Raw genomic sequence first — 22,610 nt, forward strand, 5'->3', positions numbered from 1 at the left:
GTGAGTGCACTCCTGTACTTGGCGGTACTGGTGAGAGTGAGCCCTCAGGAAATGACAGACAGAGGGAGGAGATGATGCTCAGAGGTTGCCAGCACTAAAGCAAAGCATCAGTAGGGGTCTCGGTTTCTCTCCTTTGGTCTCTGTAGAAGAGATCAATTTTTCAAGTCCTGTTTTGGTTGTGGCATACCACTGAAGGACTGGGCTTTGACCTTGCCAGCCACATTTGTTCTCAGTATCCGTGATCAACTCCTCCTTGAAGTAACTCGAGTTTCCGGGGGGGTAATCCCAACCAGAGGGAAGAAAGGTGAAGACTATGTTCACTTGTCTGCAGTTTCAGAGCAAGTCACCATTGGCTGGACAAATCGGTAAGTCACCAAAGAATATGACAAGAATGAGTGATAGCCTTCTTAGCTCTGCTTTTTGTACAGTTCTGTTAATTACATATTTCATTTAAGATATTTAATTTTATCAGGCGTTCACTGAGTGTCTAATAAGTCCACCTAATTTTGTACATATTGTCATATTGTGTTGTGTGAGATCCTGTTAATATAAATAAGCCAGAGTCTAGTATTTACTTGATTCTGATAAGCTATTGATTTTAAGAGCTTTTTATTTTGACTTACAAACCAGCACATGAAATGTTCACTTCAGGTGTAAAATATTATCCCTATGTCAGAAATACTAAAATATTGAAAACATACATCCTAAAATTGAGGAGTCATTTATGAAATGTTTATTAAGTACCAATCATAACGCTTAAATGCTTTTGCATATGTTATCATTTAGTCTTCACAGTAACTCAGTGTGGTTAGGTTATTATCTTCCAATAACAGATGAGGAAAACAAAGCTTGTGGAAATAAGTAGTGTAAGCACAGGGGACATTTGAACTCGGCTCTGTCTCATTTCTTTTCAGTATATAAATGCTTTCAGTCAATATGTAAAATGAGTAAATCTTTTAGGGAGGCGTTGTTTTTCCTATCTGTTTATTCTGCTGTGTTAAATTCATTAGAGTGAATTTTAACTTTTTATTTAATAATATACAAAGGACTTAGAAGACTTTTTTCTCCCCAGAGTTTTTCAAAGATCTGGTTATATAATTTGTGATTCTTTAAGATGGTTAATGAAAACCTAAGTAATTTCGTCTTTACTATTATTTTTCAGTCATGTTACTTGACTTTCTTGGCAGCCTCTCAGAACTCTATGTCTTACCATAATGAATTTTGGAAAACGTCAGTGTGAAATATGCAGGCCTATTTAAATTTGAACTTAAACTATGATATCACTCCTGTAATAGCATAATCATTTTAGTAAACTTAATAAAGCTGTTCATTTAAAAAGTGGAAGAAACCACTTCAGAAGTAGTCATTGTGACCGTTCTAATTGGGAAATGAGAGGGAAAGTAATCTGCTAGGGAAGTGAGAATTAAAAGAGAGGAGAAAGTTGTGGTGATGTAGGCTGGCCTAGGTGTGAGGTTTTAAAATAGAAAGTTTGATAAACTAGTCATGCTCACCTTGTGTACAGTCATTTAAAAATCTGGCTCAGATTTAAAACATCTTAGGCTAAGACCATTCCATGTACAATAACAGATGCTAATTCTGCTTAGATGAAAATTATCTTACTGCTCTTAAATTTAATTTAGTATACCTGTGATCTGTTAGGTGTTAGAGATCAGATAACCTCAGGGACCTAAAAATTGGATTTTCTGTCAATGTGTTATCCTTTATTTCTTTTTAGTTGCTTACATTTTCCTCTTTCTCTCCTAGCTGAGCGATTTATGAAAATATCAAAGCATTTATTTTCTTGACTGCTCTTGTGGCTCAAACACAGTTTGTTCATCATTCAAGAATTATATTATTTACTAATTACATAACTCTCCATGACATTCTGCAAAGTTCTGTGCCTTCAGTACTAATCAGGCTCTCTACCTCTCCTTCCATATAGTTAGCATTGCTTGTGAAATTTGGGGATCTGCTTTGTCTCTTGAACACATTCTGCGGTGGTTGGGCTTCCTTTTTGCTACCTGGCTTGTGGAGATTAGCCATATAGCAGAAAGCCAACTGAGGTGATCATTTGCTGGAGCGAGACTGGAGTCCTCAGAGAGAGAGCTCTACCAGAATGACTTTTCAGCCTCATGTGTATGTTTTTACTTTTCAGTTATCAAAGCCATAAGAAGTGATGGAAGAAATAGGCTCAGATTCTTTGTTCTTCCACATCAAGAAGGGAAAAACCTATTGCCGATTTAAAACTACTTCCCAGGGCCAACTCTAAACCCTGGGATTTTTCTTTTTGCCAGCCTTTCTCTTTCCAATGGCATGAATCATGTGGAAGGATGGAAGGTGTGAGTGCGGAGATGGGAGCTGACAGCAGTGCTGATACTTGGGCCTTCACTTTGTCTGCTAGCTTGTAGTGCACCCGGAGCCTGCCGCCAAGTTAGGAACCATTCTGAAGTGCTTGGTTGAGGATTTCGGGCACCATGATTTCAAATACGTGTGACTTTACTCCTTGTCTTATTTTTCATAGGTGTATTTGACCTTAACATATGTGTTATCCAGGATTTGTATGTGTTAATGTGGACTGCAAGACCATTTTAATGGGAGAGGTGACGTTTTGATTAAAGAAGAAAATTTAGAAACGTTTGAGTTTTTCTCTTTGTGTTTAATAGGCAGGCGGTGGTTAAAGGTTCCCTTCCACATCCTTTTGCCTTGACGTTATTTGAGGACACATTGTACTGGACTGACTGGAATACACACTCCGTTTTGGCTTGCAACAAGTACACTGGCGAGGGTCTGCGTGAAGTCCATTCTAACATCTTTTCTCCCATGGATATACATGCCTTCAGCCAGCAGAGGCAGCCAAATGGTAAGTGATCTTGATTTTTAAATTGCAGGTTGGAATAGCTTTGTAGCACTCTGATGCCTGGCTTTAGTGAGGGGCAAGAGGAGGGAGGATATATCCAAAGGTAGTGGGAAGAAATAAACAGGGAAAATGTCAAAATATAAGTCAGGGTAGACAACAGCGTAAACCATTTGTAACTTGATATCTGTCACTACAGACCACCTCAGCCCTTTGTTTGAGTCCGGGGGTATGAAGGTAAAGAAGAGAGAGATAAAATGAGAAATTGAGATAGCGCATGCGCTAAGGTTGTGCACAAATGCATTTCTTATTCATATTATTCCTCTCTAATGAGTGATTTTGTTCATTGTATGTGTAAAACTGAACACGTTTCTTGAATGGAAACCTCTATTAATCTAGCTGGTTAATTTAAGTACCTCAGGTTACTTAAATAAAATACTTGCTTATACCTTTTCTGTGCACATCCCCCCACGTTTTTTTCTTAGTTTTGCTTCTGTTTCTGGCCATCCTTTATAATGACTTGGGCTGTGACTGCTGACAACAACTTCTTGTAAGAGAGGACTAGAATTAGGTTTAAAAGAATATGAGAATGTTAAGTGTTTGGCACTGGTGTGTAAATAAATGTCTGGCGTGTGTCTGAGTGTATTTCAGACTGCATTCCATAGCCAAAAATGCAGGGGTTTTGGATTATGCGTTGCTTTGTATTAGTTCCTTCCATTTAGGGGGAGATAGTCAAATACTGAATGTGTCATATTGGAATCTGGTGATCATGAGTCCATAAAAACGTTTTATTTAAAATGTTTGTGTTACTCTTTTGTAGAAAAGAAAATGTTCAGTCACTTGTGTGAATTTTTTATTTCAGTGTTGGCCCTCAGAAAAGAATTTCTTTGTTCTTGTTTTTTTAATGACACTGTTGATCCTTTATGTTTTACTAGTTTGAGAATTTGCAGTTATGTGTGATTGCTTTCTTTTATCTTTCATATTTTGTTGATCTCCATCTTTTGTTGATTTTTTTCTGAGTATTATTTAAATCCATCCCTTTCTATATATAGTTTCTTCACATTTTCTAATTAATCTCTGCTTCTCAGTTTTCCCTTTTAAGTCCATTTTGTTTATCTTTTCCACGTAAATCTTTCCAAAGTATGGCTTTTCTTGTCTCTCAGTGCCTCCACCACAGACTTTCCCCTCCCTGTGCTTATTCAGCTTTAGTTCCTATTAGTCAAACCTTAATCTCCCGTTACACTGTTCACCTTATTATCTCACCCAGTGTACAGCCTCCAAGCCTTCATTCATGTGGCTTTACCACACTTGAATGTCCCCCTATGTGTTCTCCTACCTTTCAAGGCTTCAGTCATGTCCTGTATCTTTCCTTAGTGATTTACTTCCCATTTAACTCTACACTGACTTTACAGTCTAAATGTGCAAGATAGCAGTTTCATTGTTTTGTATTGTTTTCCAGTATTATTGTTCATTAATCTTGTCGTACTGGCCAGATTGCAAGCTCTTTAGGGCAGGGACATCCTGCTTTATTTCTTGTATATTCCTCTTTGGATACAAAATGCTAAGTAAATTCTCACTGGTTAATTCCCTTCCTTGCAGATGGTCTGGTAGTCAAGCACCTGGATGACATTTGGTAATAATTTGGTTTATCAGAGTTGCTCATGTTATGGTTGTTAACCTTTGTGTATCTAGAGTGGGGGAGGTCATCCATAATCATTGGTATTAATTACTGTGATTTATATTTGACAGCTACAAATCCATGTGGAATTGATAATGGTGGTTGTTCCCACTTGTGTTTGATGTCTCCAGTCAAGCCTTTTTATCAGTGTGCTTGCCCAACTGGGGTTAAACTCCTGGAGAATGGAAAAACGTGCAAAGATGGTAAGGAGTTGGTCTCCAAGAAGGAAGAATTTTAGATAGCAATTGGGATTCTTTATGATTTATTTTATTTCTCTGTAATAAGCTCTACAGGTTACAGTGCTTTGGGAGACTAGTCACTTAATCTCTCAGTCTTCACAATTGGTTATATACTAGGAGTGTTTTGTGTTTTATGGCAACTCTCGAATATTATAAATTACTTTAGTATTTAACTGAATTTTTAACATGCTATTTTGGAAAAAAAAATTAGGTGCCATTTCTTTTCTCTGTCAAATCTCACAGTCAGGGCTTCCCTGGTGGTGCAGTGGTTAAGAATCTGCCTGCCAGTGCAGGGGACACAGGTTTGAGCCCTGGCCTGGGAAGATCCCACATGCTGCGGAGCAACTAAGGCCGTGCGCAGCCACTACTGAGCCTGCGCTCTAGAGCCCGTGAGCCACAACTACTGAAGCCCACGAGCCACAACTACTGAAGCCCATGTGCCTAGAGCCCGTGCTCTGAAACAAGAGAAGCCATTGCAACGAGAAGCCCGCGCACTGCAACGAAGAGTGGCCCCTGCTCACTGCAACTAGAGAAAGCCCGTGCACAGCAACGAAGACCCAACACAGCCATAAATAAATTAAAAAATAAAATGAAATTTTAAAAATCTCATAGTCATTGATCACAATTGATTCTTGTGGAAATGAGTATTCTCATAAAGAATACATTTTTAACAGTAGGTAGCATTTGTAAATAAAGAACTTCAGTGCGAGGAAAAGATGTTTATTAAACTTTTAACTATAAGGACTATCATGGGATAAACATATTTTCTAAAAAATGATTGAATGATGTTTTTAATTGCCTTTTAACAACAGAGAATTGCCTTCAGAAGAAGAAAAGAATTCCTTATTGTACTGTTTAAAGCAACTCTTTCTATACTTAACCACCACACTGCCTCTTCTCCTTACTCTCAATTCCCTATAGAGAGAGGGCATATTGGAGAAGTATTCTGATTTAAGACATTTCAAGGGACTTCTGATTTGGGATAACACCAGTTCTTCTCTTTTTCTTCTTAATGAGAATGTTACTCTTCATTCTTACCCCTGTGGATCACCATCTGGTTCTCTAGCCACCAGCAAGACCTGGTAAGAAAATGGTTATATTTAGCAGTGGCTTCTTTATCTAACTCTGAAAAGTAGAAGCCTTTATTTAGGAGTGGGTTAGAGTTCCTGGCAAGGGGGTCAGGAAGTCAGAGAGATGGAATTGAGTTGGTGTACAGGATATTTGTCATGACTTGGCATTGATAAATTATCCTCCTAGTCAAAGGTGAAGCTGGCTGACTCCTGTCAGATGGTTTTCATGGCAAACAATAATTTGGTTTCAGTTTAAAACAAAAGGTTTTTGTAATGTTGCCTTTTTGTTTAAAAATGTAGCCTGACTTTAAAACAGAGGATTTATTTTAGCAGTAGTGGTCTGTTTATATCCTATAGCAGTGCAGATGTACGAGTTTAACTCCTATTTTGAATTTCAGATATACATTTGGCATGTAGTAGCCTTAAGTTAACTCTTCTGTTTTGATCACCTTGCCAAATTGACAGCTTCGCTCTCTATGACTTCTTTGTTTGCAGAGTTTAGGGCTGGCTTCTTTTGGTAGTTAGCAGAGGCAGTGAATTGGATAAAGTTACTCCTACTTGGTGCCTGCTGTGGCATTTAGGGCTGTATTCTCTCCAAGACAGAGTTCATTTATAATTAATCCATGAGTCAAAAAGCTGATGCTGAGAGCTTCTTCACTCCTCTTCTCAGTGTTTTCTACTGTAATTCCAGATTAATGCTTGAAGTTTAATGTCAGTATTTTCTTTCGGACTCGTTTCTTTGGTTGGGAATCTTTTTTCGCTCTTTGAGATGTCAACCTGCTTACTATGGTTTTTTGGTTTTTTTTGTTTTTTTGCGGTACACGGACCTCTCACTGTTGTGGCCTCTCCCGTTGCGGAGCACAGGCTCCGGACGTGCAGGCTCAGCGGCCATGGCTCACGGGCGCAGCCACTCCACGGCATGTGGGATCTTCCCGAACCGGGGCACGAACCCACGTCCCCTGCATCGGCAGGCAGACCCTCAACCACTGTGCCACCAGGGAAGCCCTGTTTGCTATCTTTTATTAGCTTTTATATAAAGTTAAATGTTTTTTCGCTAGTGGTTGACTTGAATATTTAAAATCAAAGCAAACAAAAAGGTTAATATTCTCATTCACAACAGTGTTTTTATTGAATACTGTTTTGGGTTAAAAGCATTTCATAAATAAATCTGATTTAAAACTCAATGAAATAAAAATTTGAAAGTTTACTTTCTAATGGTAATAATCATAATATATTAGCTAGTATTTATTGAATACTTACATGTTTGGTACATTTCTGAGTTTTACATTTATCTCCTTAAAGTCTCACAGCAACCCTATAGAAACCAGGCGTAGAGAGATTAGGTGTTTTGCCCGAGTTTGTGTAACTGCTTGAATCCAGTTCTGTCAGATGAACAACTCTAACCCTTACCCAGTGTGTCATATTTATCTGATTCCCTCTGTCTTCTGCTGCTGTTTCCTCCTCCATAAGTTCCTTTGTCCTTAATTCTGTCAGGCATTGCCCTGTAGTTCTTTTTGTTACAACAGCTTTACCGAGATGTAGTTTACCTATAAAAATCATCCATTTCAAATGTACAATTCGGTGATTTTTAGTAAATTTACAGAGTTACAACCATCACAATACATCCAATTTTAGAACATTCTCGTTAATCACAAAAGATCCTTGTCCTAGATTCCTTTACCTTTTTAAACATCCTTCTTGAACAAAGGACCTATACTTCCTTCCTCTGATATTCAGCTACTTACCTTCTTAGTCATTACTTAGTTGCTATTCATTATGCCTTTAAATAAATGTTATTGATTCCAGGGGCTATATAATGAGTGAAGCCAGAGAGACAATCAAAACTTGATTTGGAGAATTCAGCCATTATAGAGTTTGACCTCATAGTCAAGCCACTACTGTTTTACTGCATTACTTTCCATTTCCACCCTAAATAGACCCTAGTATCTTTTTTTTTTTTGCGGTATGCGGGCCTCTCACTGTTGTGGCCTCTCCCGTTGTGGAGCGCAGGGTCAGCAGCCGTGGCTCACGGGCCCAGCTGCTCCGCGGCATGTGGAATCCTCCTGGACCAGGGCACGAACCCGTGTCCCCTGCATCGGCAGGCGGGCTCTCAACCACTGCGCCACCAGGGAAGCCCCTTAGTAGCCTTTTATACTCATTACTTTTCAATTATTGAAGAAGTTCTGCATTTTGTATTTAGAGTAACTAAATTTTGCCTGTGGGTTTCAAGTTTTTTCTTCATTTTTTTCACTTTGTTTTTCTAGGTGCCACTGAATTACTGCTTTTAGCCCGAAGGACAGATTTGAGACGAATTTCTTTGGATACACCAGATTTCACAGACATTGTTCTACAGTTGGAAGACATCCGTCATGCCATTGCCATAGATTATGATCCTGTGGAAGGCTATATCTACTGGACTGATGATGAAGTGAGGGCCATACGCCGCTCATTCATAGATGGATCTGGCAGTCAGTTTGTGGTCACTGCTCAAATCGCCCATCCTGATGGTATTGCTGTTGATTGGGTTGCCCGAAATCTTTATTGGACAGACACTGGCACTGATCGGATAGAAGTGACAAGGCTCAACGGGACCATGAGGAAGATCTTGATTTCAGAGGACTTAGAGGAACCCCGGGCTATTGTTTTAGATCCCATGGTTGGGTAAGAGGCTCTGCTGATAGAAAATTTTGCCAGGTGTTTCTGGTTTTTTACAGGTTCCTAGAAACATTGAGAAAAACAATGTGAAGTATATGCTGGTTTCCAATAAATAGCTCTTTAACGACTGTCCATTTTTAGAATATAGTGATTGGAATAAAATCTCAAGTTAAAGAATTGCTAGTTTTTTTCCTTGAATGTTTTGAATACTTTTTCCTTCTAAATTAAGTCCATGCTTGCTGACTTTGGGGTGTTGGCTGTAGATTTTGCCGAGGTTGCATCATGACCATGAAAATTGTGGAAAGAAGTTGTTTTCAGAGCTCTTTCTCTTCCCCCCTAGAAAATTTAATTTCATCTCATTTTCAGTACTTCCAGAACGACTTGGTAAAGAATATATCTTACTTTTTGTATGTCCACAAGCATATAAATGATTTGATTTCCAAAACTTGGTCAGGCCATGTAGCTTTATGCCTAGTCTTTTTTTTTTTTGGCTATAACACCCTGACGATGGTCCAGGGAAACACAGCTTTCTACATCCTCACCAGTGTTGTTTGTTACTATGAGATTCATCCTGAGGGTGAACATAATGACAAATTATTACACCTCAGTGCATACCAATGCCTTCGAGCCCTTAAATTCTCAGGAGCCTCAAGAATCACTTAGTGCTACAGGAGGAGTTAGTGATTTGGGGAAATCAGTTTGCCATCTGAATATTACTACTGGTTTAACCTTTTTGTGTCAGAGATGACAAGCCAGCAAGAAAGAGAGGACTGTTCCTGGGAAGGAGTACAAAATATTTTGAAAAACACAACTGAAAATAGAATATCATTATTGGGAGGCATTATCAGTTCTAGAAAACACTGTTTCATTCTGAAAATTTTCTACAAGCTTACACACTGCTGTTATAAATGTCTTAAACTTACTCTTCGTATGTTTGTCTTATGTTTTTTTTCCTTCTGTGGTGTTAACGGATGATCAGTGTAAAGGAGGGGTGGATCTCACCTTTAGGATATCTGAAAGTTACAGTTTATTATCTGTTTTTAGCTCATATTCTGTGTACTTCTATAGGTACATGTATTGGACTGACTGGGGAGAAATCCCGAAAATTGAGCGAGCAGCTCTGGATGGTTCTGATCGAGTAGTGTTGGTTAACACTTCTCTTGGTTGGCCAAATGGTTTAGCCTTGGATTATGATGAAGGCAAAATATACTGGGGAGATGCCAAAACAGACAAAATTGAGGTTTGTTTCTTGCTTTTTCATTTTGAAACCAGTTTTATAATCGTTTTTGAATTAATGGTAATTTGATGCAGATATTCTTGCATCTTCACTGGGGTGCCGGAGGTATTTTATTCAACCTTTAGGATTCTAGGGATTGTGTATTTTCTTCCATCTAACCATAAAATTTCTGAGTTACACTGGCATGAGAAATGGGTATTCATGTACCTCTAGTCTTAAAAGGTTATGTGAATGATTTTTCTCATTATGGGTAAAACCACTGCCTGAATTTCCTAGGGGCAGTTTGCACAAACCAAATATTACATAAGCTCTAGACTGAAAGAGCTGATAGTCGTCAGGACAACAAAGCCCATACATGCATATATACTTTCTGTTGGTGATGGTGTTGGGGCAGGTGGTGGCATATATTAACTATTAAGATGGTTACATGTGAATGGTTTTTAAATTGATTTATGAGCTGTGTGGGAGAAAAATTAATTAGCCAAAGCTTGGGGGAAATATTTTCCAAATGATGGAACTAAGGGCAATCAGAATAGAATTACGGTGGAACAACCACCATATGTGAATATGTGACTGTTTTATCACATTGTTTTGTGAAGAGCATATATCCTTGATAATTGATTGTGAAGTCTAACTTTACAACTTTGAATTGCTAGAGGTCTTGTGAATCACATACTTAAAACGGAGTTTTGATCACAGTATTTCTTTGGAAAACACATGACTTCTCATATAAGGAATAGCTTTGAATGGCTCTTCAAAGAAAGGCACAGCACACATCTTGCAATAGATAGATAATTTGGGCTCTGGAGCAGTTACTTTAGAAAGGTGATTCTTAGGAATGTCAGGGACTCTGAGGGAATAATGAGTTAAAGGGCCTTCCTTTAAGAATGGAATCTTGGAATAGAAAAAACCCATTAGTATTCCACCAGGCTTAAATACTGAAAACCATCTTCAACTCTTGCAGCTGGTTTCCATTAATAGAAAATTATGCATAGACTTGACTATATAAATTTTCTTCCTGTTGTTAGTGTTTCACTGCCCCCACCCCCTTTAAATCCAAGTTAGGTTTGAATCTAGCAGCTGGAGTGCAGTGCTAATGAGACAAAGGTTATGAGTTCACTTTTCAGACAGGCTGTTAGCTTCACTTGGGTAGGCTTGAGTACAAATCTCACAACATGCCCATCCAGTTCACAAATGTGTATTGTTGATCAGCTGTGGACTATACATGAGTATATAGGTATACTACTCTTAGAAAAATAGTTTAAGTCCATGTGTCCCAGAGGAATGTCCTGCACATAAGGAAAGAGCACATAATTACATCACGGAAGAACACGTGATTTATTATTTTATAGGGATTTAAAAAATTCTGTATTTGATCTTTCTTAGCTTACTATGACTGACTGATTAGATGGTAAATAAAACATTTGTTTCTTTCTAGGAATTTTTCAAGTCTTATTTTCCCTACTGCAGATCACTTTTAGCACTTTAGATATAGAAATTCATTCAAAACCACAAATAGTTCAGGAGGGATTCAGGTAAAGAAATGGGAATTTATGGAGGTTCTGAATGACAGTGTTTAAGAATAAAAATGAATACACATTATATAACAATATCTAATATTCATTTTACAAGATTTATTTTCTTAGTTTGCAGGAAGTGCAGTAGGTCTTAAAATTAGTATTAGTTCCGGCTTTTTGAGCTGTGTATATGTATGTAAGTGGTGTCATTTGCTTTCTCACTTCTTATTTCCTTCCTCCTTGACTTGTACCAGCATCCTTAAACTTACCTTTCAGATCTATTTCTCTTCTTCCAGGTTTACTGGAACACAGCTGCTATTTGTTGTTTGTCCCCCTTTTGACAGATTATTTGAGGTTAGTGATATATCTCCTTCCACGAAATTATACACACAATGACCTCCCCTCATTCTTTCCCCAGAGATTCTGATGAAGTTTCCTAATTGATTTGTAATTTTAATTACAATTACAATGTAAAAAAAATTCTTTTTACAGACACATCTGGGAAATAAAGAGAGCAGATATTGTTATCTGTTACCCTCAAATTTACAACGATATGTAAAATTGCTGGTATATGGCAAACTAAGGAAAGAGCACAGCTCTTCATATTGCATAACTGAGGGAGAAAAACTGTTAGTTTCCCTCTCTGAGACTAGTAGTGATTATAGGAGCAACTGTAACCACCAGCTTTTTCAGTTTTCTTTACTCAGTAGTAGGTCGACTAAAACTTTTGGGAAGACACAGAATTTAAAAATGCTTCTTTTTTCTAGGATTACTTGCTAGCCTCTTGTTACGTATCAGCTGATCCTAGGTGCTGATCTGACCCTAGTCTAGGTCACATGCTCCTTGCTACTCTCCTTCTCTTAAGAAAAGCTTCCCTGCTTTTGTCATGCCCAAGAATGAAAGGTACTTTTTCCCGGGACTATAAGAAAATATTAAATTATGGTGTAGTGGCCTTATTCTCTTCTGGAAGACTGAGAGTTTACTTGGGATATATGTTTCCAGTACATTGGGAAGAAAAGATAAGTATTTGATAAATTATGTAGCAGTGTAAGGCATAGTAAACTCTTGTGTTTTGAGTGGGTCTTATGGGAAGAGCTTAAATGTTCATTCGCTTATGCTCTCTGCTCCCTCAGTGGAGATTCCTTAGATCAGGTTCTCACTCACTTTTTTGGGTAAGTGTTGATGTAACCAGATGCTGGATATTGGGGAGCTGGGTGTGAGGATTGGGGAAACCAGAGAAAATTAATGGGGAGCTCTGGGTTTCAGACTCGACTTCTGTTGTACAGAGTTGCGAGAAAGAATAAATAGGTTTACCTGAGGTCTATAACCAATTCCGCAGAGAGGGATGGTACATAGGGAATTGCTGATGATGTCACATTTTTTAAAAAGACAGTCATCGTATTGGCTGGTGCTTTAATATAAGAATGTGTTTGTGAGGATATGTCTGATTTCCCTACTTTGCAACTGATAGTGACCACTTAACTGTAGGTGTTATTTAAAAGGTACTTCCTGGTACTTATTTACGTTTCTTCATTATGCTGAAATCATTTCCTCACCTTTTACATACAAGTTTCTAGTTTACTTGTCTGCACTGGGGTCCCCTCTACTCCCCACCCAAGTGTTACTGTAGTGTTCTGGGGCTTCCTGATAATAAATACTAAAGCATTAGCAGAAAGGATCATTTTCTTTTTTCTGGTTGGGGAACATCAAACAAGCCTTTATTTCAACTTTATAAGACCCTGCAGTAGGCAGAAGCACATTGTGTCTTAACACTATTCTCATTTTTCTCAGTCCGTTTTAACTGCCAGAAACATTGGTTGTACTGAGGGCCTGCAGTACTGCTTACCAATAGTGAAGACATATCATAGTAATTTATAAGTTTAAAACATTTTCAGTTAATGCGTTTTCAGTCACTGGTTTTATTGAAAATAATAATATTGTCATAGCTGAAATTTTCTCACAGTTTACTTTCTCATTATATACTTTTTATTCATTTTTTCCCCCTTTTCATTTCTGAGCTTATGCTGACAAATGCAGCAACACCTAGTGGTTGTAGGTGAAGAGAGAGATTTTTCTTGTTTACTTCAAGGACATGTAGAATTATTCACATCTCTTTATTGTAAATTTCCTAGTTTAGAGAACAGTGTCATAGGTAGTTTTGTCAAAATCTAATTATACCTGGCACAATTTTGTTGGGAAACAGAAACAGGTTATTATGCAGGGCTGTATTTTCCTCTCGTGACAACTTCCTCTGTTTAATCAGTACTCTTATAAAGAAATTTGTTTCCCAAGTATCCAGATTTTTTTTAAAGTAATTTCTGTGGCGTCTTTAGCCCGTGTATTGTGAAACTCTGTTAAAACACACAAGGACCCATTTATGATGGTTTTTCTTACTGTTTTTTCTAAGATTAATTCCTCCTTAAGAAATTATAATAATATAATCATCTGTTGTTGAGATAAAGCTCTCCTGAGTGTATGACAAGTACCAACAAGTTCTTTCTTTTGAATCTTTGCCAGTTTATAAGTGTTCCTTAAAATTGGTTTTACTTTTAGAGGAATGTTCAGGATAACTTAAATACCTGAATCTTTGCCCATTCCTACTACTCTACCACACTATATGTATGTATATATATGAATATATATTTTTCCCCACATCTTCTTGACATATAATAACGGAAGAATGATTTTGATAAATTCCATTATTAGATTCCTCAGCCGAACAGAATACCTGGATTTGGAGACTGTATTCACTGAGGTGTAAGCATGGGCTATCATCTTGTTTCTGATAGGGGTGTATCTTATGATTATCTCTATCTTTGAACTCCTATTTAAAGGCTACCTGTTGATGTACAATTCTAACAACATTATTTAACTTGTTATCATCCATAGCAGCCAGAGTAGTGTATTGTCCAGTTGTATGCTCTGTCATCTCATTATCTCCTCTACTTTGTCTGGCTCGAAAAAACTTATTGCATGTATTTATGGTTAGAGAAACTTGCTTGATGATAGGTGTAATCATATTTTCCTGAACTGGCACAGCAAACCCTGGAGCCTCATCAAACAAGATGCAGTTGCCTCACGTTGGAGTTAGTATAATTTTATCTATGTAAATTAGGATAATCTGTTCATTTGGTACTTAGAAAGCACTTAGTGACCAAGTTTGAACTTGCACTTGGATTGTTTTTTAAATGTTCTGCTATTATACTTTTTCGCCTCATGTTTTAGTATAAAACCATTTAATATGTGGGGAGCTGTTTTTAGTTACAGTCATTATTTTAGAAGTACCTTTTTTATTCCTTTGGTTTTTGTACCCCTGAAGTAAGAGTCCTGATTTCATTGTCCTACTTTCTTGAGAAGAGAGGTCATCCTCTTTACAGTTTATAACAGTGGGTTTATTTTTTGTTGTTGTTGTTGTTTTTGTTCTTTTTTGCGGTACGCGGGCCTCTCACTGCTGTGGCCTCTCCCGTTGCGGAGCACAGGCTCCGGACACACAGGCTCAGCGGCCATGGCTCACGGGCCCGGCCACTTCCGTGGCATGTGGGATCTTCCCGGACCGGGGCACGAACCCGTGTCCCCTGCATCGGCAGGTGGACTCTCAACCACTGCGCCAGCAGGGAAGCCCTAGTGTTTAGTTTTTATGGAGGTAATCTCTAGATGTTTTGTTGAAACATTTTATAATATTGGACCCTGATCTAGTTCTTGTTTGATTTTGCCATTTAACTCGGTGACTTTAGATAATTCACATAATCTCCGGTCTTTGTATTTTGGCCAATGAGGTCATTTGAACCAGGTGATCTTTAGGTTCTTTCCAGTTATAACATTTTTTGATGTTTTTTATATTAACTGCAGTCATAGGTTAAGAACAAATAAAACACTTTGCTTGGGAGAGTTGCTAAAAGGGAATCTATATGAAGATGACATGACTGTTTTCTTTTTTTCTTTAAATTTTTCCTTATTTACTGTGCCTTTAATTCCTATCACCTAAAGAAAACTTGCCTGTTGGGGGTTCAATATCTTTAGTAACTCAGTTTTAGTGACTTCTGGTAAGCTATTCATTTAGATTTGCGTTGACCTGTATGCAGGCTACTCCATTATTAATATGCATGGTGGTTTAAATAAATGTTTAAAGCTGTTGTTTGAAGCTTGCCAAACATGTAATGTTAATGGAGTTTCATGTAAAACATTATTTTTCAGGAGGTTATTTCCCTGTAGCTGGGAAATTATTATACTTTTAGAGGGGTCATAGAGATTTTATTTTACTGTTTTTAGAAGGTTTGGAAAGGGTAAAAAGTAATATAATGGCAAGGACCACAGTTTTTCGGACTTCTTGGGAGGGAATTTGCAAAACATAGAGCAATGTTAACGATAACAAGTATTTAACTTCTTGTTTCAACTTAATTTATCACCAGCTATTTAAGGATTCTGTGTAATAGTCATTGCTGAAGTTATCCATACGAGCAAATGATTCTCCTTCAATTTTTTTTCCACTTTAAGTGTAGCTTACAATTTTAAAATGTTGAGAATGTTATAATGCAGGCCCTGTAATTTTTTGTTGAACTCTTAATAGATTTCCTAAACTCTTCATTCATTGTACTGTGATTTGTTTTTTTGGTAGATTTGATCTGAAATAATAATCTGAGGGAAGGAGTTAGAATCCCTTTTATAGTGCTAAGGATTTTCAATAGATTAGTATTTTGTTATTTCATTATAATTTTGAGCTTCTGAGATCTGCCAGGCTTGTAGAGCTTGTAAGTAGGACTGAAATTAGAGGCTTTATGCTATTAATAAATAGACCCTGTTCAGTTTTTTTGTTTTTGATTGATTTTTTTACAGTTCCATAAGTTTAATAAGTGCATAGAGTCATGTAGCCACCACCACAATTAAGATACAGAACATTTCCATCAATCACAAAACTGCCTTGTGCTGCCCCTTTATTTTCAACTCCCCACACCCACTCTCCGGCAACCTCTGCACCTAGATTTGCATAAATGAATCATACAGTATGTTGCCTTATAAGTATGGCTTCTTCACTTAGCTTTAGACATTTAAAACGTTAAAGTTCATTATTTTTGATTTTAGATTGATTTATGACTTGGTCTTTATGTCTGGTTGAGATTTATAACACTACTATTGTGTTTTAGTTACAGTGTTATTCTTAAAATATGGGGGAAAATTCCCAAACCCTTCTCTGCCACAATAGATTTCATTAGTCTATAGATAGTAAGCAAACAGAGTTTCATGGGTTTTCAAAGTGTTGTTGTCTTTGGGAAAAAAGCCATGTTCAGACGGTTTAGACATTATCAGATGATTTCTAGATAGTGTCATATACTTACACAAACATTTGTTCTTCCTATCCCAGGTTTCTCTTCCCAGAATTCAGCAGTGTTTGTTGCTTTTTGATTAGTTAGCTTCTTTAATTTGTCAAAGGTCATAGAACTTGCTATTTATGAAGAAAACAATGGAATTCAAGTTTCCTGATTCCTAATAACAGTACTTTTTGTGTTGAGTTCTGCTGCCTCTTTTTTAGACTGTTCATTTTGAAATAATTTCAGACTTCAACAAAAAATTTGCAAGAGTAATAAAACTTTCACCCAGGTTCATTTTACATACTCATAGAATAGTGATCAACACCAGGAAGTGAACACTGATACCATTTCCATTATTCCTGTTATATTAATTGGAATTCTCCCATAAGGAAGAGGTGTCCCCTTTCCTATTTATTCAATTATTCATATATATATGTATGCACATATATATGTATATATATGAGCCCATGGATGTTCAGTTTATTCTACAGGGTATATTTCGTTATCATCATTATATCGTTGCAAAAAATGTTCCAGAATTGGCATTAGGATCACCTTCAAGGTGATTCTGTGTCCTTTTGACATGCCTCCATCTTTTTTTTTTTTAAATTGTGGTGAAAAGCACATAACATAAAACCTACCATCTTAACCATTTTTAAGTGTACAGTGGTGCTCATTATATGCACATTGTTCTGCAAGATCTGTAGAACTTTTTCATCTTGCAAAGTTGAATCTCCATTCCTTTTGAACAACTGCTTCCCCACCAGCCCCTGGCAACTGCCATTTCACTTTCTGTTTCTAAGGGTTTGATTACTGTAGATACCTCTTATAAGTGGAACCATGCAGTAATTATCTTCTTGTGACTGGCTTTATTTCGTTTAGCATATGTCCTCAGTGTTCATCCGAGTTGTGGTCTGTGACAGGATTCCCGTCTCTTTTAAGGCTGAATCATATTCCATTGTATGTATATACCGTATTTTCTCTATCATTCATCTGTTGATGGACATTTAAGTTGGTTCTACCTCTTGGCTGTTGTGAATACTGCTGCAGTGAACGTGAGTGTGCCGATATCTCTTTGGGATCCTGTTTTCATTTCTTTTGGGTATGTACCAGAAGTAGGATTGCTGAATCAAATTGTAATTTATTTTAATTTTGTAAGGAGCCCCTGTCATGTTTTAAAATACTTTTTGGAACAACAGCATATTCCAGCTTTCTCTTATTTCCCATGCCAAGGAGCCATGGTTCTTTTTAATGAAGAATAGTATTTAAAAACCAGTATCTGGGCATAAGGCGTGCTCATGGGTACTTGAGCAATTTGTCTTAATACTAAGATGTTAGAGTTGATTTTTTTTTTTTTCCTACTAAGACTCCAAATATATGTTAGTTGTGCTTGAAAAGAATGAGAGGAAAGGGAGCATTTTTCCCTTGTTAATATGCTAATGTGCTTCCCTTAGGGTTTATTAAAGGCTCCAGGACAGTGGGGTTCTCACAAGTATCTCATGAAGCATTTGCGTATTGACTAAGGTGGTGTTGGTTTTCATCATAGTGATACCTTCAGCTGAAAATCTGTTCTGAATTTTATAGTTTTTCTGAGTAATTCATGTTTAGAATGCTTTGGTCACAATAGCAATTCGTAGCTCTGTCGGTAAAAGAGCATAGTAACTGCAAATGTTTAATATTCTAAGCACGACTCCTTGAAAAAATATTATGAAACTACCTAGTGCAAGTTTGATACTTTTTCTTTCCATATTAAAAATCACTTGTGTTTACTCAGACATAATATGTCTTGAAGTAGGTTAAAGGCTTTAAATGCAGCACTGAATTTGCCGTTACTGCTCTCTTAAACAGGTGCATGGCGTCCCTTTGCTTCCCCTACTGGATGCAAAGCATTTCTCTTTCCTTCTCACCCCAGTGAGATTCTGCATGACTGAAATGTTATTTCCATTGATATAGTTTTCAAAAATGCCATTTCTATGAAATTATACTTTATAACCTATGAAGTATATGAATCAGCCCCCAATGATACCTATTTGTCTCTCATATATATATATATATATATATATATATATATATATAAACTTCTAATTTACTACTTGTTTTGGATATTGGCTGGAACAGTATAAGAGGAATGGTTCATTTGCATTTCTTTTTGGAACTTGATAGCATTTTATGATGGGTGCCTGGTTGTCCTGTTGTCATCTATTTCTTGAACATGTCCAGTCAAGTGAATTTGCATAGCAGCAACTTTGGTAGTAGACTGGCTGCGTTCCAGGATTTCATGGGTAATCCTGTCTTGGTATTTAATGGGCCGATGAAACTGCTCAAAAAAACCGGATGTGATGTCTGCAGAAGGTTTGCCATTACCTCCTCTCTGTGAAGATAATGTTCTGGTTAACCCACATCTGTTTCCTGTTGTAGCCCGTATGCTCAGTGTGGTTTGCAATATTTGGAAATGCCTCAGAATGTTAAATCCATACCACAATGTGGTTGAAGCAGCTGAAAACCACTGGAGACTCTGGTTCAGATTTGGAGGTAGATTTTAGAAGTGACAGAAGCCTAATTTAGTTTAATTAAACCACTTTGAGGTAATATGGTGAAACACACCCTCAAGAAGATTTAATTAGTGTTGGCTCAGCTTTTAAAGCATAAGGGTTATCTTTTGGATTGGCCTAAAATGGTGCGTTTGTTCTGAGTTCAGAATGTACAAGCAAGCTTTTACCAGGATTTGGGTTGTTATTTTAAACATAAAGGGGCTTAAAACTGTATTTACAAACCTAGTAACCTGTCCAAAACTGTTACTCCTTGGGTATGAGAAGTGTAACAGTAATTTTCTTTGAGACAAAGCAACATGTTCTTGTTTCTCTATGTTGCTTCTGCCCAGTAGTAGAGAGAGATTGTGTGGCTGATAAAAGAGAAGCATTTAGGGCAGAAGCCAATTGTCTAAGAAGTGTCAACTCTGCAAAAGTAATGGAAGGAAACACATTTCAGAAGTAATCAGACTCTGTATAAAGGGAAATATGTAGTTCTTAGAAGTAAAGTCTCACAATCAGATTTTGTGTAAGTTTTTGATCCCTTAATTTCTTGAGAGGATTCTTATAATTGCCTCCTACATCATATGAACACAAAAATGATAACAGCATTTATTACTAACAACTAATTATTATTTTTCAGGTGCCCGTGGACTTTTCCCTTATCTTTCCTCTCTTCATCTTTTTTTTAATTATGGAAAATTTCAGACATGTAGTAAAGCAGAGTAAAGATACTCAGGAACTACCTGGCTTCAACCATTATCTGTCAATCTAGAATGCTCTTAAGGGGAGAGCCAAGGAGATGGCAGATAGGGATTCTCTTATTAATATAAATGTGATTTTAATACTTTTATTTTGATATAACCTAAAAGAAATGAAAGAATCATGCCTTTGTCCTTACTCTTGCAAATCTCAGCTAGTACTTTGAAATGTAAACTTACAAATGTGATAAAAGATGAAAAAAGTAGAGTTTTATTCTTTTCATGAGAAATCATTTTTTGAAGTAATTTTAACCCATATTAGAATTAAGTATAGCATAGCTGGGGAGGGAGGAAAGACGAAATGGAAGACATTTGTTTGTGGCTTACGGAGCCTGATGAGTCTAGGGCAACCCTGAAGGTGGCAGGTTTGAGGGGGGACAGGGGTCTAATCTAAAACAGGAGTAAATTAACTTGGTTGTGGGCCGTATAGTCACCACCATGAAATTCTAATCCTGCACAGTCCACTGGGGTAGCCAGTAACCACATACGGCTACGGAGCACCTATAATGCGGCTGCTCTGAACTGAGATGCTTGAAGTGTAAAATGCACACTAAGAAGACCTAGTAAGAAAAAACATAAAGTCTCGCTAATAAACTTTTAAAGAGCGGTTACATGTTGAAATAAAATATTTTGGATATATATGAATAGATTAAATATATTATTAAAATTTCCTTTACCTGTTTTTTTAAAAAACTTTAAGAAAATCTGGCTCCTAGAAAATTTTAAATTACACACATGACTCACATTTGTAACTTGTATTTCTTTTGGCCAGCACTGTTCTAGACCCAACCCTGTTGTAAAAAGCTACTACAACAGTCAAGAATGGGAAGATAGGGAATTAAGGGAAGCAGTGTGGTTACAAACTTACATTTAAAGTATCTTAGCATATCTTAATTACATTGTTTAATGTGAAATAGATGTGCTATATCTAGCTTTAGTGTGTACTTTATTTACTCTACTACCCACCCACCCCCCAAAAAAACCACAAAAAAACACTTTTAGTTTTTGCCTTTAAAGTGAGAGAACAAGGAATAGCTAGCTGGAAGGGACTACTACTCTAGTGTGCAAAGCTACAAAATCCTTAGCTGTGGCTTTTAGGGAACTATATTTGAGTTCTTGGACTCTGTGCTATTCTAAAGATCTTAAGACCTTCATTGTCATTTGTTGTTGATTTGCCAGATGTTGCTAAAAATTACCTTATCTTTTTAACATGTCCTTTGCTTGTTTTTCTTCTTCCTGAGACCCTTGCTTGCACTTAGATCAGCATTAACACTGATCCAAGCCCCAGTTTTGTCAGGGGACCAGAGTGAAGATCACCAAAGCATTCCTAACCTACAGTCCTTTATGTGCAATTCTGAAATCCAAAAAGCTCTTGAAACCGAAAGTTATTTTTATTAATTCAGTTGGTAGAGAGTCTGGCTTGAGGGACTTCCCTGGCGGTCCAGGCAGTGGGTGCGGGTTCCATCCCTGGTGGGGGAGCCCAAGAAAACCAAAACACAAAATGGAAGCAGTATTGTAACAAATTCAATAAAGACTTTAAAAATGGTCCACATCAAAAACACTTTAAAAAAAAAGAGTCTGACTTGAAGCAGTGTAAGACTAATTGTAGTCCCTGTTTATCCCCCTTTGTGGGAATATGTATATGTCTTGCTGGAAAAATATTATCATGCTTGGCAATGACGTGCTGCCCTGGACCCAGGTAGAGGTGATACGCCATGTGCCTTGTGTTAGCCTTTCGGTATTTCAGAGAAGTCCAAATTCTAAAATGGAGCTAGCCCCAAAGACTTTCAGAAAGGGGATTTTTGGACCTCTATTATCATCCCATAGAAATTGAAAATATTTTATTAACCGTAATTCTATATTTAAGATATTTGTCTTAAGCACAATCTGGATGCAGTAATAGAGGTAAATGAGGTCTACCTGAAATACAGCTTTGTTATGTCACTTCTCCTTAAAGTGCTTTCAGAAGTTTCTTGTTTTCTATAGTTTTTCTTACCTGGAATTTCATACCTCCTATAGGGTGTTGTCTCTCTGAGTCCCTTTTGTATTCTTTCTACCTCACAGCGACTCTTTCAAAGTCAGTCAGACAAGACATTCATGACTGTGTCTTAACATGTGTTACTTCTTTTATTCTGAAAAATCATTTTCTCTTTTTCTTTGTCCAAATTCTTCTAATTCTTGAAGGTGGATTTGAACTCCGGCTCCTTCCTAAAGTTTTTCCTGATTAGCTGTACGCCAGAGAAGGGTGTATGTTTATGGTTTTGATGTAAATATAGTTTACTTCCTCAACCAGATTGTAATCCCTTAGCTAGAAGAGGCCCTGTTGTAAACTTCTTAGCATTCATCATGCTTTTCATGTGATTTGCATTTAGTAGATATGTTTATTAACGTTGTTTGATTTGGGGTGGGGAGTGGAGTTGAGGGTCTGGTAGAGCAGCAGAAAGTATATTCCAATCAAATTGTCAAACTGCTCCATTTTGTTTACTGTTGTAGTTACCGTGCATCTAAGTAGCATAAGCAAACAATAAAAATGGGGGTTGGAAATGGGAATAAGGCTGCAGCCCTGCAGTTTTCCACTAGTTGCAAGGATACAGAAAAGTCTGTGCTGTTTTTATTCAGCTTAAAACTGTGTGGTTGTTTGATCTTTTACTTCCACATATCCTTTCATATTTATGTATTAATTTTTATTTTGAAGCACTATATTTTGCTAAATTAATTAAATATAGCCATTTAAGTATAGCTGTTTACTTTTAGGGACTAAAGCA

The 22,610-nt window shown here is 37.1% G+C and overlaps 1 protein-coding gene across 1 annotated transcript in view; it reads left to right on the forward strand.

The window, feature by feature from the left end:
• The window catches only part of LRP6 (LDL receptor related protein 6), a 185,832-nt gene that overhangs the window by 105,685 nt on the left and 57,537 nt on the right, over positions 1-22,610 (forward strand). Inside the window, exons 4-7 of the mRNA XM_032644864.1 lie at positions 2,664-2,860; positions 4,604-4,735; positions 8,106-8,502; positions 9,565-9,736. Of these exons, the coding sequence (XP_032500755.1) occupies positions 2,664-2,860; positions 4,604-4,735; positions 8,106-8,502; positions 9,565-9,736 (898 nt within the window). The remainder of the gene's footprint in view (positions 1-2,663; positions 2,861-4,603; positions 4,736-8,105; positions 8,503-9,564; positions 9,737-22,610) is intronic.

This window comes from Phocoena sinus, chromosome 10 (genome assembly GCF_008692025.1).
Source record: "Phocoena sinus isolate mPhoSin1 chromosome 10, mPhoSin1.pri, whole genome shotgun sequence".
In the NCBI taxonomy this organism is placed as follows: domain Eukaryota; kingdom Metazoa; phylum Chordata; class Mammalia; order Artiodactyla; family Phocoenidae; genus Phocoena; species Phocoena sinus.